This window comes from Carcharodon carcharias, chromosome 1 (genome assembly GCF_017639515.1).
Source record: "Carcharodon carcharias isolate sCarCar2 chromosome 1, sCarCar2.pri, whole genome shotgun sequence".
Taxonomy (NCBI): domain Eukaryota; kingdom Metazoa; phylum Chordata; class Chondrichthyes; order Lamniformes; family Lamnidae; genus Carcharodon; species Carcharodon carcharias.
In genome coordinates this window covers 106682555-106698981 of record NC_054467.1, presented here as the reverse complement: position 1 = coordinate 106698981, position 16427 = coordinate 106682555, and the positions used below count along the sequence as shown (strand labels likewise).

The 16427-nt window shown below is 43.0% G+C and overlaps 1 protein-coding gene across 5 annotated transcripts in view; it reads right to left on the bottom strand.

The window, feature by feature from the left end:
* lin54 (lin-54 DREAM MuvB core complex component) overlaps positions 1-16427 on the bottom strand; it is a 107017-nt gene that overhangs the window by 65199 nt on the left and 25391 nt on the right. For all 5 annotated transcript variants that reach the window (XM_041185228.1, XM_041185232.1, XM_041185231.1 and 2 more), the window contains 2 exons: positions 2837-2930; positions 2576-2721 (listed from right to left, as the gene is read on the bottom strand). In XM_041185228.1, coding sequence (XP_041041162.1) covers positions 2576-2721; positions 2837-2930 — 240 coding nt within the window. The remainder of the gene's footprint in view (positions 1-2575; positions 2722-2836; positions 2931-16427) is intronic.

Genomic DNA, 16427 nt, shown 5'->3' with positions numbered 1-16427 from the left:
CATGATTAAAATACTTCTGAGCAGGGTAGAATAATGATTAAACATGTCTACTTTTGTTTCTTGACCATGTGATTTTCATCTCCATTACTTCATTTTTTCTTCTTCTCTGCTGCCATTTCACTCCGCATCCTCCTCTCATTCAGTTTGATTCTCTCTCTTTCTGTTCCTTTATTTTTCATTTTTTCCTCTTCTTTAAAAACTTTTTTTTAAAATCACAAATGTGGTCAGGGAGCAAGACCAGTGTCAGAACTCAAGCAAACAACTGAATTAGAAGTAACATTATTGGGATTCAAGGGAACTAGAGACAGTGGCATCAGTGGACAGGGTTCAGTGAGAAAGGATGGTGAAGCAAGTTTAATTGTCGAAAGAATCTGGTCACCTCCAGCTGCTGGGTTTCCATAATCTGTTGAGGCTGTGGTGTTTTCATCCTTGGCATAGCAGCCCTATGTGGGCTCCTTTTTTCAAAACGCTAAATGAAAATAGGTGTACAAGCCCAACTGTAAGCCAGCCTCCTCCTTATGAGGAGGTGATGCTACAAAAAGCAGCCATTTCTGAAAAAAGCCTGCTGACTGAAAATCTGATCTGTTACAAGAATTAAACAGCTAACATTCACTTCCACTGTTGTAAAGCTCGTTCTGCTTTCCTCTCTCAAATCAGGGCCTGTTATATTATGGATTGAAAAACAAAAACTAAGTGAGAAAGATCCAGTGAGGGAATTAAGGTAATTAATATCAGCAGAGAAAAAGTACGAGAGAAACTCAAGGGACTAAAATTTGACAAATCCGCAGGACCTGATGGCCTACATCTTAGTGCTCTAAAAGAGATAGCTACAGAGGCAATGGATGTGCTGGCTATGACTTTCCAAAATTCTGGAACAGTCCCATCAGATTGGAAGTTGGCACATGTAACACTGCTATTCAAGAAAGGAGGGGGAGACAAAACAGGAAATTACAGGTCAGTTAACCTGTCATCGGGAAGGTGTGGGAATCTATTACTAAGGAAGTCTTAACAATGCCGGTAGAAAAGTGATTTTACAGGAGGAAAATCCTGTTTGGCAAATTTACAGTTTTTTTTGAGAACTGGTAGCGCAGATAAAGGGGAAAACAGTAGATGTAGACTGGATTTTCAAAAGGTATTCAATAAGCTGCTACACAAAAGGTTAATATACAAGATAAGAACTCATGGAGTTGGGGGTGATATACAAGCATGGATATGGATATAGGGTTGGTTAACCAACAGGAAGTGAAGAGTAGGCATATTTTCAAGTTGACAGGCTGTGATTAATGGCGTACTGCAAAGAGCAGCGCTGTGGCCTCAGCAATTTACAATCTATATTTACGCCTTAGATATATTGTTCTCTGTCTCTTGGCTTACGTTTGTTGGCAATACAAAGCTAGGTCGGAAGGCAAGCGATGAGGAATTCATAAAGAGGCTGCAAGGAGATATAGGCAGGCTAAATGAGTGGACAAGGTGGCAGGTGGAGTAGTAATGTGAGGGAAATATGAGGATATTCATTTTGGTTGTAAATAGAAAAGCAGGCTTTTTTAAAAAAAAAGGCATGAAACTTGCAAACAAAAGCAAAGTACTGTGGATGCTGGAAATCTGAAATTTAAAAAAAAATACTGGAACTATTCAGCAGGTCAGGCAGCATCTGTGGAGGGAAACGGAGTTAACATTTCAGGCCAAGATGACCTTTCATCAGAACTGAAGATAAAAAGAGATCTAAGAAATTTTAAGCCTGTGGAAGTTGGTGGGGGTGGGGGGAGGTTTGGTGCTGGCAATGGGTGAGGGATGGGGCAAGAACAACAAAAAGAAGGGTCTGTGATAGGGTGGATGGCAGGAGACATTAAATGACAAAATATTTCATGTTGCAACAGCCAAAGAGGGTGGTAATGGGTGTAGTAAAGAAACAAAAATTGTGTCCAAATTGATGGAGACAAGCTAGATGGACCAGTCCAAATGCAGCCTGCAGCTATTGTTGGATCATTTCCCTGCCAACCAGCCACCCAAAAAAGGGGAAAAAAAGTGCATAGCAACCGCCTGAATGCAACATGAAGGGATAAAGAAAGAAACAAAACAAGACCAACCCAGCAAAACAAAACAGAGAAGAAAAGGCACACAGTACAAGATGAAGGCAGAGGTTATGATGCAAGCTCAAGGAACAGCACCATATCTTTCAAATTGGTGCACTGCAGTGTTCTGGACTCAGCATTGAGTTGAACAACTTTTGATCATGACCTTTGCCTTCATCTCATTCCATGTTAGATTGGAGTTGTTTATTGCAGTCATACCCGAATAGCCAATTGGCAGCTTGGAATGTTATAATTTCTGTAAATAAACAGACCCCCATCTCCAAAACCTGGGTTATTTTGAAAGCTTGATTAAATATTCAGCTTTTTTTTTCCCCTTTTGGCTATAAGGGAAGGAAATCTACCATTCATACCTGGTCTGGCCTACATATGACACTCCATACCCATAGAAATGTGGTTAACTCTTAAATGCCCTCTGAAATCGCCTACGAAGCCTCTCAGTTGTATCAAACCTCTACAGAGAGAGAAATGAAGAGAGAACTAACCTTATTTGGAGATTTCAGTGGAGAGATAGCAATCTTGTTGGCTGTCTGTTGTGCTGCAGAGTTGAGATTGGACCCAATAGCACCACCTTCAGAAATGGTGATAGTGTTTGGGGCAGCTCCAAGTGCATTCTGAGGAAGGACTCTACCTGCAAAATATCACAAAACCAGAAGTAAATAGATTTAAATACCTGTATACACATTGTAGAATAAAGTTCACATAAAAACAAATCGGTAAATCACAGAGAACATTGGTAGAGTGACCTGTTATAAGGTTCTTGTTGTGGACGGGTTTGGCAATGATGAATTTTGTGATCATTGGTCCTGCAGCAGATGTGCTTGTGCATTTCTTGGCAATCTGTAAAATACATAAACTTCTGTAAAAAGGAAAATAATATATTTTTAAATTAGTCTAAAGTTTCTTTTGCTAGCTTTGTGAATAGGAGGGTGTCTGTAAAGGTACATACGGGAGAAACAATGCTTGGATGGAGACAAGCTAGATGGACCCGGGGTGGGTGGGGGTGGGGGGGGGGGGGGGGGGGGGGGGGGGGGGGCGGAGAGGAAAGAGGGAAAAAAAGAGATAAAACCAAGAGATATGTGGAAAGTAGTAAAAAAGGAGGGGGGGTTCTCTATCACAGACTACCTCAAGCCTACCTTCACTGATCAGTATACGCATTGGGATTCTTGCAGTTCCACACACTCTAAGGCTGGTCTTACCAGCAACCTTATAAATAGGGCCCGAGCCATTTGCTCACCATGCAAACTTGATGCTGAAATAGGGTGTATCAAAGACGGCAGGATGATGGCTAACCTGATCAGATCATTTCACGCTGTACATCACGCAAACTCGAATGGGCCTGAAAAGTGCCCAGTCTATCTCAGATTACCCTGGAAGGGCAGGGCATCTCAAAAATTTGAGCAACAGGTGAAGCTAGCTGTTTTACGCTGCTACTGTACAGTATCGACACGAGTGGTATTCGCCACTGACAGGATGCTGCCATCAAGCCAAAAAGACGTTCTGCCAATCACACAAATGAGTAATGTGGTATATTAATTTCAGTGCTAGTGTGATGCTAGGTATGTAGGCCATACGTTCCAAAGACTGGCAGTTCATATCAAACAGCATGTCCCAGCCGCTGTTCATAACGGGCAAGGTACAGACCGTACCAACCAGCCCATGGTTGCAAAACTCAAAACACAATGTCCAACATTAGATATGATTCAACAATTTTCAAAATTTGCTAAATAATCCTCAACGTACTAAGAATTTAAGATTGTCAGTCGGGTTTATAGTGTGGCACATTTGCATGTACTGGAATCTATATGTATTAATACACAGGGCCCTGTTCTTTGCAGACAGAAAGAACATGTACACACATTGTGCCTGTTTCAGCTAAACAAAATAAATGACAGCCATTCGCTGACTCAGTCCTCAGGGCAATACCTTGACTAATCAGGGTCAAGTTGCCTGGTTTAAATTTCAAACAATGTTTGGCAGTTAACTGTCAGACACCATCACTGGTGCATTCTCCATGGCAATGCCTCTACCAGAGTTCACTTGCCAACTAATCGGTACTCTGTTCACATACAGTATTAATTGCTGTTTCCTCCTTATACTGGTAATCTTGTGAAGTGCCCTGATGAGTGCAAGATGAAAAGCTTCGACATGTCTCTTTCAGCAATACGCAAGTTTGTACTGCCAAATGACCAAAAAAAAAAAGAGAAACAGAACTATTGAAGAGATAGAGAAACAGCAGGAGAAGAACGACAGAACCAGATAGAGATTAAATCCTCTGACTTGCGCACACACCGTTTGGGGTGGATTAATTAATACATACTTAGGTTATGAGTAGCAGACTTTAAGCAAAAATCAGAATCCAGTTACATCATTTAGCCCCATTATGCCTCACGACTTCATGGCACTGGACACTTGGACCCCACCTGACTTTGTAGAATGCAAAGAGATGGACATATAACTGATGCAATTTAAAAATGCTTTTTTAAGATTCTCTAGAATATTCAGTTTTTGATTTCCTCAATACCAATTTTTTGCCTGAAGAGTCTGACTTATTAGTTTTTGTCTGTTTTATAGATACTATTGAAAAGAAGGAGGCAGAAATCCTGCCAGGAATCAGAAAGTTGGCAAGAGAGGAGATTTGTGAAAATAGCTGGAACACAAAAGGAAGAATGTCTTTCTGCAGTAATTTATCAAGGGGATGGAGGAGTAAGGGAGGAGAGGGGAGAATCAGATAAGTGTTTCATGTAAGAAGATTCATACTGCATATTAATTTAGCATCAATAAAAAAGGAAAGCTCAGTGATTTAACTTTGATTTCCATTTTAGTGACTTAGAAGCTGCACGGGCATTCATAGTCATGACTGCAGAACTTTCAGGTCCAATTAAAGTATGGTGGCCTTAATTCCAAAAAAAACTTTACATGCACTACTGAAATGGCTAAGGAGGAGTGATAATGAGATTATAATGCAATTGCTTTGAATATAGTGGAAACTTCATTATTTATTCTCTACTATGAGAGAGAATGAGTTATGGAAGCTATTATCTCATTGCACTGTCCTTTAACATTAACCTCTCCTGTCGAACATGAATCAATCTCACGGCCTACAACAGACTGAATTCAAATTTTATTGTACTGCACTTGCCCGCATTTCTGTGACTAATGCATTGCTGTGCCATATTCTTCTTATTCATTCACAGAATGTGGGCTTCGCTGGCTGGGCCAGCATTTATTGCCCATTCCTAGTTGTCCTTGAGAAGGTGGTGGGGAGCTGCCTTCTTGAATCGCTGCAGTCTGTGTGGTGTAGGTACACCCACAGTGATGTTAGGAAGGGAGTTCAAGGATTTTGACCCAGCAACAGTGAAGGAACGGCGATATATTTCCAAGTCAGGATGGTGAATGACTTGGAGGGGAACTTTCAGACGGTGGTGTTCCCATATTAGTATGGCCAAATTGTGTGGCTTCTCGCTAACATTCCTATTTGCTTTCAGTGGGGAAATTATGTTCCACTGTATAGTCATTTCAGTTTGAGCTCTCCAACCACCTCAAAAGACATTACATTGAATAGTAAATCCAGCATGATGAAAACGTTCTTCAATCCTTTTAACTGCCTGAGTATTCACCAAAAGTGGCTTTTAAGTCAAAAGTGCACACTGTAGATTTGGGATCCAACTAAGGATATGCAAAGAAATTAATTGTTGCAACTATTAGCATGTAAAAGAAAGCAAGGCATACTCAAGGACAGCTGTATCCTGGTGCCCCCAATCTTCCTATCTCCCACTGCAGACTGTAAAATGAAGCTACTAGTAACATGGCACAATAATATTTTAAACCAAAACTAAATAAAGTAGTTAGCTCTTTTTTTAAGATTGGTTGCAGTTTTTAAAGCCAAATCTGATTGCTTTAAACTGTAAATTTTCCCAAGCCAAATGCCACCTGAGATTTAATATACTTATTAAAATGGATTCCATCTAAAGGGAAAGATTCAGTACAAATCTATAAGTTCTTAACTGGGCATTCATGAGGAGCTGAGGGCCATCAGCAGCAACAGCAAAATTGTATTCCATCACATCTATAACCTCATGGCCCAGCATATCACTCAGTTTAGCCTTACCATCACGCCAGGGGACCAATCCTGGTTCAATGAGGAGCGCAGAAAAATATATCAGGAGCAGAACAGGAATACCAAAAAATAAGGTTGCAACCTGCTGCAGCTGCAACACAGGACTACATGCATGCGAAACAGCAGAAACAGCATGCAACAGAGTTAAGTGGTCCCACAACCAACTAATCGGATCAAAACTCTGCAATTCTGCAACATCCAATTGTGAATGGTGGTGGACAAATGAACAACTAATTGGAGAAGGATTCACAAACATCACCATCCTATAGGCTGAAACATTTGCAGTCATCTTCAGCCAGAAGTGCCATGTGGTGATCCATTTCGGTCTCCTCCTGAGGACCCCAGCATCATAGATGTGAGTCTTTGGCCAATTCGATTCACTCCAAGTAATATCAACAAATGCTGAACACACTGGGTATTGAAAGGGTATGGGGGCTGACAACATCCTGGCTGCAGTACAGAAGACATGTTCCAGAACCAGCCATGCTCCTAGCCAAGCAGTTTCAGCAAAACCACAACACAACTATCCGACCATGTGGAAAATTGTCCATATATGTCCTGCCTTCAAAAAGCAGGATAAATTCAACCTGGCTGTAATAACGGATTTTGTTTTCATATTTTGGGGAATATTCTGTAAAGAAGAGAGTGTGTGTGTGTGTGTGTGTGTGTGTGTGTGTGTGTGTGTGTGTGTGTGTGTGTGTGTGTGTGTGTGTGTGTGTGTGCGCGCGCGCGCGTGCGAGATTTTATTAAGCTAGGCAAGGGGTTGATAGGAGTCAGGCTGTCTGGGTGTTTGGAAACATGAAAAGGTTAAAGATGTTAAGTTTGAGACACAAGTAAATAGATTAGATCTAACATTTTCATTTTTAAGTTGGGAGGTATTTTGAATTTCAAAGGAGTATCGGGGTAACAAGGAAAATGTTTGCATCTTGCAGGAGTTCACTGGCAAATAGTAGTGGGGATTTTTATTCACCCAAAAGCAAAGACATGATGAGACATGAAAGATCTTATATTTGGAAGGGTTTGAGCTTCAAAGGGGTGTGAGAACAATGGGACTGAGATGAAAGGGGGAAAAAATATATTTGAGTTACTGTGGATAGCTGTTGAGTTAGCTATTGAACTGGATAGCTGTTGAGCCATTAAAATGGAGATGGCTGGGAGCTGTTTGAGCTGTTGAGAAGTATTGGCTGCAGCAAGCAGTTTTATTCTGAAGTGAATTCCATAGCAAAGTGGAAGGGGGTACAAGTCATGTGGTACACCTTTATTGATGCTACAGCATTCTGCCTTGTAGGATTACATATTTAAATATCTATAAGGGAGTGTTGCCTGGAAAGTGTTTACTTGTGGATTTGACCAAGTGGTGTGTTTTGGGGAATGTTTTGTAAGACTGACCTTAATTGTATAACTATAATCCTGTGTGTTTAAGTCTTTTTTGTTAATAAAACTTTTACTTTTAATTTTAAAACACCGAAAAGTGTTACTGGACCTCTTACTGCTGAGATTGGTACGCCTTCCTCTCGTTATTAGAATACAAAAAAAAGGTTGTGGCTCGTAAGCCAAGTTTCCCTCTGGGATTTGGTTTGCGCAGCAATTAGCACTGGCTGTGGCCATAACATGGCCAATTACCCTCCCATTCCTCTATTCCTGATCATCAGCGAAGTGATGGAAGGCGTCGTTGACAGTGCTATCAAGCATCACCCACTCAGCAGTAACCTGCTCACCGATGCTCAGTGTGGGTTCCACTCGGACCACTCTGCCTCTGACCTCGCTACAGCCTTGGTCCAAACAAAAAAGCTGAAACCCAGAGGTGAGGTGAGATGAGAGTGATTGCCCTTGACATCAAGGCAGCCTTTGACAAGAGTTTGTTATCAAGGAGCCCGAGCAAAACTGAAGTCAATGAGAATCAGGTGGTGGGGGGGGAGAAGATGGACTCACCATTAGTTGGAGTCATATCAAGCACAAAGGGAGATGGTTGTGGTTATTGGAGGACAATCATCTCAGTCTCATGACACTGCTCCAGGGGTTCCTCAGAGTAGTGTCCTAGGCCCAGCCGTCTCATCAGTGATCTTTCCTCCAACATTAGGTCAGAAGTGAGGAATCTGCTGATGGTGCAGTGTTCAGTACCATTCACAATTCCTCAGAAGCTGAAGCAGTCCATGTCCACATGCAAAAAGACCTGGACAACAACCAAGTGGCAAGTAGCATTTGCACCAGGCAATGACCATCTCCATCTTTCCTTGATGTTTATCAGCATGATCATTGCCAAATCCCTCACCATCAATATCCTGCGGTTTACCATTGACCAGAAACTGAATTGGACAAGCCATATGAATACTGTGGCTACAAGAACAGGTCAGAGACAGGTGAATTCTGTGGTGATTAACTCACTTCCCGACTCCCAAAGCCTGTCCACCATCTACAAGGCATAAGTCAGGAGTGTGATGGAATACTCCCCACTTGCCTTGAATGTTGTTGGGATGGCACTCATCAGGAAGCTTGACACTATCCATAAAGTTACTGAACAGAATTTAATAAAACAGAACCACAAGATAATGCTCTACCACCTCGCTCAACTCCCCACTGGGGTGGCGGTGAGAAACACACAAAGTCTAGGCTGCTGCCTACCAGTGCCGGTCACTCTCAAGGTGCAAACCTGCCCCAGTAGAAGCCAGGCCCAGACACAGTTATGGATCCTCTGGGGTACATGGCTGGGCATAGTGAGCCTCCGTCAGCAGAGGAACATGCACAGGACAGAGAGAGCACGCAGCCTACGGTGACTCCTCCTTGACAGGCAGCGGCCCTAGTGGCTGATACCTGTTCAGTCCAAAGCCAAGACCTACTGCCACAGTTCTCCAGTTCCCTGTCAGCTGCTTTCACCAGTTGCTACACAGTGCACTATGCCAAGCATGTAAAGGCTAGAGTCCTCGTCTACCTGACTGTCAAGATCCTGGAGCTAGCAGAACGAAGAGGACAAACTGCATCATCCCCTACCACCTCCAGCTCACCTTCAGCAATGGCGTGATATCAACAAGCTGCTGAAAGGGTATCATAACCAGGGCGCAGTCCTACGCAACATCCAGGCTATGCTACTACCCAGGAAAACCAGGTACCTCAGCAAGCTAAAAGGACAAGAACAGAAAAAAAGAGTGGGATGGAGGAACCTGTGATTGGACGACCTGGAGCAACATGGGAGAGACATATGATTGAGAGAACAGCTCCTCACAGATTCTCTCTCCTGCACTCACTGGTCCTCCAATCAAAATACCTGGGGTGGCATTTCTTGAATATTTCACCCATAATTGAATTTTTGGGGGCTATATATGTGGTTTCCAAGGCAAATCCATCCACCACTCCCATGTATTTGAACCCTGCTCATGACCACCTTCCCAATGGCAATTAGGAATGTGCAATAAATGCTGGCCTTGCCAAGCAATGGTTATATCCCATCAATAAATACTTTAAAAATTGCAGCCAGTTTCAACAGTCAGCTTTTCAGGATTCTTTGGCTTTGCCATTACACCTCAAGAAAAAATACAGCTATGAGGCATGTGAATTTAAACCTCAAGGATAATATGGCTCTTCAGGAGAGAAACTAATTTAATGACCTGTGAACATGCACTGCAAACAGTATCATAGTTAAACTAAACCTAGCATGCTAGGAGCTTTCCAGGGGAGCCTGATAACCATTGTCTCTTCTAACATCTTCTGCTTGAATGCAAAAAGAAAACAGAAAAGCCCCTATGAACCCCAGCCATACATATTCAAGAATTTGACTTCAGTATTATAAAATAATATCCCAGCTTGGATTTAAGACTGCAACATCACAAATGGCAACAATCAGCTCAAGTTGCTCATCAATTCAAACCCTCCGATGCATTACTGCTTTACAATATTTAGCTTCTGGGTTATCTTAAATCTGGGTGAATTAACTGCAGCTTGTAAATGATACATTGTCAATAAGTTGGAGATAATTTGTTAACTTCAACAAATACAGCTCCAAATGTTATCTGCATTGACCATCCTCAAATATTTAGGGGGAGAAATAGAACAACAAACTTTTGGAAGAAGCTCCACACAACTCCTTGTAGAGGTAAAATGCTTTGCTTTCATGGCGGTTTTTCCACATTTGCCTGGTATGTGAATTTTTTTTGAAGTGCCGCATTTTATATTACTTCCTTCACTTGTAGGGGACTTCACTGTTGGATGTTCAAATACACCAGTTTTGACTTACTCCTCAAGAAAATTACTGATGTTCATACTTTACCTCTGAATGCAAGGTGAATTCTCAATGCAAAAGCCTGTTCCATCGACATAATAAAAAACATAATATTTTTCTTACGTAATAAAAGTAAAAAACTGCGGATGCTGGAAATCCGAAACAAAAACAAAAATACCTGGAAAAACTCAGCAAGTCTGACAGCATCTGTGGAGAGGAACACAGTTAACATTTCAAGTCTGTATGACTCTTCAACAGAACTAAGGAAAAATAGAAAAGGCGTGAAATATAAGCTGGTTTAAGGGGGGTGGGACAGGTAGAGCTGGATAGAGGGCCAGTGTAGGTGGAGATTGCCAAAAGATGTCATAGACAAAAAGACAAAGAGGTGCTGATGGTGATGATATTAGCTAAGAAATGTGCTAATGGGGACATTAAAGGTAGAAAGCAGGACGAGCAAGGTACAGATAACCCTAGTGGGGGTGGGGTGGGAGAAAGGGATTGAAATAGGCTAAAAGGTAGAGATAAAACAATGGATGGAAATAAATTTAAAAATAATGGAACTAGGTGGGAAAAGAAAAATATATATAAATTATTGGAAAAAGGAGGATCAGAAAGGGGGTGGGGATGGAGGACAGAGTTCATGATCTAAAGTTGTTGAACTCAATATTCAGTCCGGAAGGCTGCAAAGTGCCTAGTTGGAAGATGAGGTGCTGTTCCTCCAGTTTGCGTTGAACTTCACTGGAACATTGCAGCAGGCCAAGGACGGACATGTGGGCATGAGAGCAGGGTGGTGTGTTGAAACGGCAAGCGACAGGGAGGTCTGGGTCATGCTTGTGGACAGACTGAAGGTGTTCCGCAAAGCGGTCACCCAGTCTGCATTTGGTCTTTTCAATCTAGAGGAAACCGCATTGGGAGCAGCGAATGCAGTAGACTAAATTGAGGGAACTGCAAGTGAAATGCTACTTCACTTGAAAGGAGTGTTTGGGTCCCTGGATGGTGAGGAGGGGGGAAGCAAAGGGGCAGGTGTTGCACCTTCCATGGTTGCATTGTAAGGTACCATGGGAGGGGGTTGAGGGGTAGGGGGTGATGGAGGAGTGGACCAGGGTGTCCTGGAGGAATGATCCCTGCAGAAAGCTGCCGGGGCGGGTGTGCGGGGGTGTGTGTGTGCGGGGGTGTGTGTGTGTGAAGGGAAGATGTGTTTGGTGGTGGCATCATGCTGAAGTTGGCGGAAATGACGGAGGATGATCCTTTGAATGCGGAGGCTGGTGGGGTGATAAGTGAGGACAAGGGGGACCCTATCATGTTTCTGGGAGGGAGAGGAAGGTGAGAGGGCGGAAAACCTTGGTTAAGGAAGAAGGAAGACATGTCAGAGGAACTGTTTTAGAAAGTGGCATCATCAGAGCAGATGCGACGGAGGCGAAGGAACCGAGAGAATGGGATGGAGTCCTTACAGGAAGCGGGGTGTGAGGAGCTGTAGTCAAGGTAGCTGTGGGAGTCGGTGGGCTTGTAATGAATATTGGAGAACAGTCTATCACCAGACATTGAGACAGAGAGGTCAAGGAAGGGAAGGGAAGTGCCAGAGATGAACCATGTGAAAATGATGAAGGGGTGGAAATTGGAAGCAAAATTAATAAATTTTTCCAGGTCCAGATGAGAGCATGAAGCAGCACCGAAGCAGTCATCGACGTACCGGAGAAAGAGTTGTGGGAGGGGGGGCTGGAGTAGGACTAGAACAAGGAATGTTCCACATACCCCATAAAGAGACAGGCATAACTGGGGCCCATGTGGGGATTGTTTGGGCCTTTTTTCTTCTTGCTTTCATTCTTTCATGCTTTTCTTGCACCCTAAAATCAGTCTCAATAGAAAATAAAATCTGGTCTATTTTTGCAGAAACTTGAGCTCTGAGTTGCGGAGATCGAGCAGCAGCTGGAGTCACTGCGGTGCAACTTCTAGGCTGAGGATTACATGGATAGCACATTTAGAGAGCTGGTCACACCGCAGCTAAGAAGTACACAGGCAGAGGAGGAGTGGGTGACCGCCAAGAGTATCTATGTGAAACAGGCATGTAGTGCAGGAATCCCCGAGACCATCTCGCTCTCCAACCGCTTTTCCATTTTGGATGCTGATGAGTGAGATGGTTCCTCAGAGAGCTGTAGCAAGGGCCAACTTTGTGGCACTACAGGTGGCTCAGCTGCACAGGACGGGAGGAGGAAGAGTATAAGTGCTATAGTAGTAGGGGATTCCATAGTAAGGGGAGCAGACAGGCGTTTCTGTGGCGGAAGGCGTGACTCCAGGATGGTGTGTTGCCTCCCTGTGCCAGGGTCAGGATGGCTGCAGGGCTTTCTTTTGGGGGGAGGCTGAAAGGCTAGAGGTCATGGTCCATATTGGGACCAACGACATAGGTAGGAAAGGGCTGAGGTCCTGAAAGCAGATTTTAGGGAGTTAGGAAGGGAATTAAAAAGCAGAATCTCAAGAGCAGTAATCTCAGGATTACTCCCAGTGCCACATGCTAGTGAGCCTAAGAATAGGAAGATTGAATAGTTCAACACATGGCTGGTGAAATGGAGTAGGAGGGAGGGCTTTAGATTTATGAGGCATTGGGATCGGTTCTAGGGCAGGTGGGACTTGTACAAGGACGGGTTACACATTAACAAATCTGATCAAATTTTTTGAGGAGGTAACCAGAAGTGTTGATGAGGGTAATGCATTTGATGTGGTCTACATGGACTTTAGTAAGGCTTTTGATAAGGTCCCTCAAGGCAGACATGTCAAGAAAATTAGAGCCCATGGGATCCATGGCAAAGTGGCACGTTGGATCCAAAATTGACTGAGAGGCAGGAAGCAAAGGGTGATGATAGGGGGACATTTCTATGACTGGAAGTCTGTTTCCAGTTGGGTTCCACAGGGCTCGATGCTGGGACCCTTGCTGTTTGTGGTGTACATAAATGATTTAGACTTAAATATAGGGGGTATGATCAGGAGTTTGCAGATGACACAAAATTTGGTAGGGTAGTAAATATTGAGGAGGATAGCGTAAACTGCATGAGGATGTCAATGGACTGGTCAGGTGGACAGGGTGGTGGCAAATGGAATTCAACCCAGAAAAGTGAGAGGTAATGCACTTGGGGAGGGCTAACAAGGCAAGGGATTACATTGTGAATGGTAGGATGCTATAAAAGTACTTAGATCAGAGGGACTTTGGTGTGCATATCCACAGATCCCTGAAGGAAGCAGGGCAGGCAGATGAGGTGGTTAATGCATAATATGGGATACTTGCCTTTATTAGCCGAGGCATAGAATACAAAAGCAGGGAGGCTATGCTGGAACTGTATAAAACTCTGGTTGGGCTACAACTGGAGTACTGCGTGCAGTTCTGGTCACCACATTATAGGAAAGATGTGAAACAAAACAGAAAATGCTGGAAAAACTCAGCAGGTCTGGCAGCATCTATGGAGAGAGAAACAGAGTTGACATTTCAAGTCCGTATTATAAGGTGGATAGGAGGGCACTTTTTCCATTAGTAGATGGGTCAATAACCAGGGGGCATAGATTTAAGATAAGAGGTAGAGGGATAAGGGAAGAGTTGAGGAGAAATTCTTTCACCCAGAGGGTGGTGGGCTATGGACCACGTGCTGGGAAATGGGATTAGTGTAGTCAGATCTTTGTTGACTGACATGGACATGATGGGCTGAATGGCCTCCTTCTGTGCTGTAAGCGTCTACGAATCTGTTAACAGGACTGGGGTTAAAGTCCTCGTGGGGAGGTTTGCTGGTACTGTTGGGGAGAATTTAAAACTAGATTAGCAGGGGAATAGAAACCTGAGGGGAAATTCAGAGTGGAGAGGAGAAAAACTAGCAGTGGGAAGTAGAGACGTATCAACTGATAACAAGGACATATCAGAGAGTGATATCATGGTAGAGAGAATAGTTGGAGAGTTTCATAGAATTAGAGTAGGCAATAGTAAGTCATTAGATGGGGTCAGAATAACAGGGAAAATAAAAAAACCTAAATCAGGGTTCATGTACATGTATGTGAATGCACTGAGTGTGGTTCATAAGTTTGGTGAACTGCAGGCACAGGTTGACAAATGAAAATATTATATCATTGCTATAACAGAGACCTGGCTCAAAGAAGGGCAGAACTGGGCGTTAAATATTCCTGGGTGCAAGGTGTTTAGGAGAAGCAGGAAAAGAAGAGAAAGTGGGGGGGTGTGATACTGTTGATAAAAGATGGCATTACAGCACTGGAGAGAGAGGATGTTCCAGAGGGATCAAGGACGGAATCTCTCTGGCTAGAAGTAAGGAATGAAAAAGGTGCAATAACATTGATCAGTGTAGAATATAGACCACCAACTAGATAAAGGGATGTGGAGAAACAAATTTTCAAAGAAATTACAAGAGAGGTGCAAGTATTATAGAGTAATCATAATGGGGGGCTTCAATTATCCAAATATAGACTGGAATAGGAATAGTACAAAGGGACAAGAGGAGTGAATGTCCCTGGAATGTGTTCAAGATAATTTTCTGCAGCAGTATGTTTCCAGTCCAACGAGAGGACATGCACTTTTGGACCTGATTCTGGGAAAAGAGTTAGCCCAAGTGGATCAAATATCAGTGGGCGAGCCTCCAGGTGACAGTGACCATTGTGTCACAATGTTTAGGTTGGTCATGGAAAAGGACAGGGGCATAATCTAGAGCACGGATAATCAATTGGGGGAAATCCAACTTCGATGGGGTGAGAATGCATTGAGTCAAGTGAGTTGGAATCAAATGCTGGCAGAAAGGACAGTAGCTGAATAATGGGCCACCTTCAAGGAAAAGTTATTGCAGGCAATGCCAAGGTATATTCCCTTGAAGGGGAAAGGTATGACAATAAATCCAGAACACTCTGGATGAGAAGTGAGATAGAGGTGAAGATGAAAAGAAAGAAGTGCGCTTGTGACCGATATCAGGTAAAAAAATATAATGGAGAATCAGGCAGAATATAGAAGGATCAGAGAGGAAACTAATAAGAAAAGCAAGGAGAGAGCATGAAAGGAGGCTGGCAGCTAACATAAAAAGGAATTGGAAGGTCTTCTATAAGCATGTAAATAATAAAAGGGTAGTAAAAGAAAGAGTAGGGCCAGTTAGGGACAGAAAAAGAGGACTTACATGTGGAGGCTGGAGAAATGACGGAGGTATTCAATGAGTACTTTGCATCTGTCTTTACAAAGGAAGAAGATGCTACCCAGGCCAAAGTGGGAGAGGAATTAACTGGCACACCAGAAGAATTTGCAATTGGGGAGGAGGTGGTGTTAGAAAGGCTATCTTTACTTAAAATAGATAAGGTACCAGGGCAGGATGAGGGAAGTGAGTGTGGAAATTGCAGAGGCACTAGTGATAATCTTCCAGTCTTCCTTAGACACAGGGGAGCTGCCAAATGACTGGAGAATTGTGAATGTTACACCATTGTTCAAAAAAAAGGGTGCAAGGATAAAGCTGGCAACTACAGATCAGTCAGTTTGACCTCAGTGGCAGGGAAACCTCTGGAAACTATAGTATGGGATAAAATCAAGAGTCACTTAGAGAAGTGCAGGATAATTAAGGAAAGCCTGCATGGATTCATTAGGGGAAAATCACATTCAACTAATTTGCTGGAGTTTTTTGAGGTGGTAATAGAGAAGGTTGATAAGAGAATCGTTGTTGATGTGGTGTATATGGATTTTCAAAAGGCATTTGATACAGTGCCACACAACAGACTTGTTAGCAAAATTCTAGCTCAGGAATAAAAGGGAAAGTAGGTACTTGGATAAGAACTTGGCAGAGTGACAGGAAACAGAGAGTAGTGATAAATGGTTGTTTTTCAGATTGGAGGAAGGTTTGTAGTGGAGTCCCCCAGGAGTCAGTGTTGGGACTCATGCTCTTCCTGATATATATTAATGACCTAGACTGTGGTGTGCAGGGCATGATTTCAAAATTTGCAGATGATACGAAGATTGGAAATGTTGTCAACTGTGATGGGAATA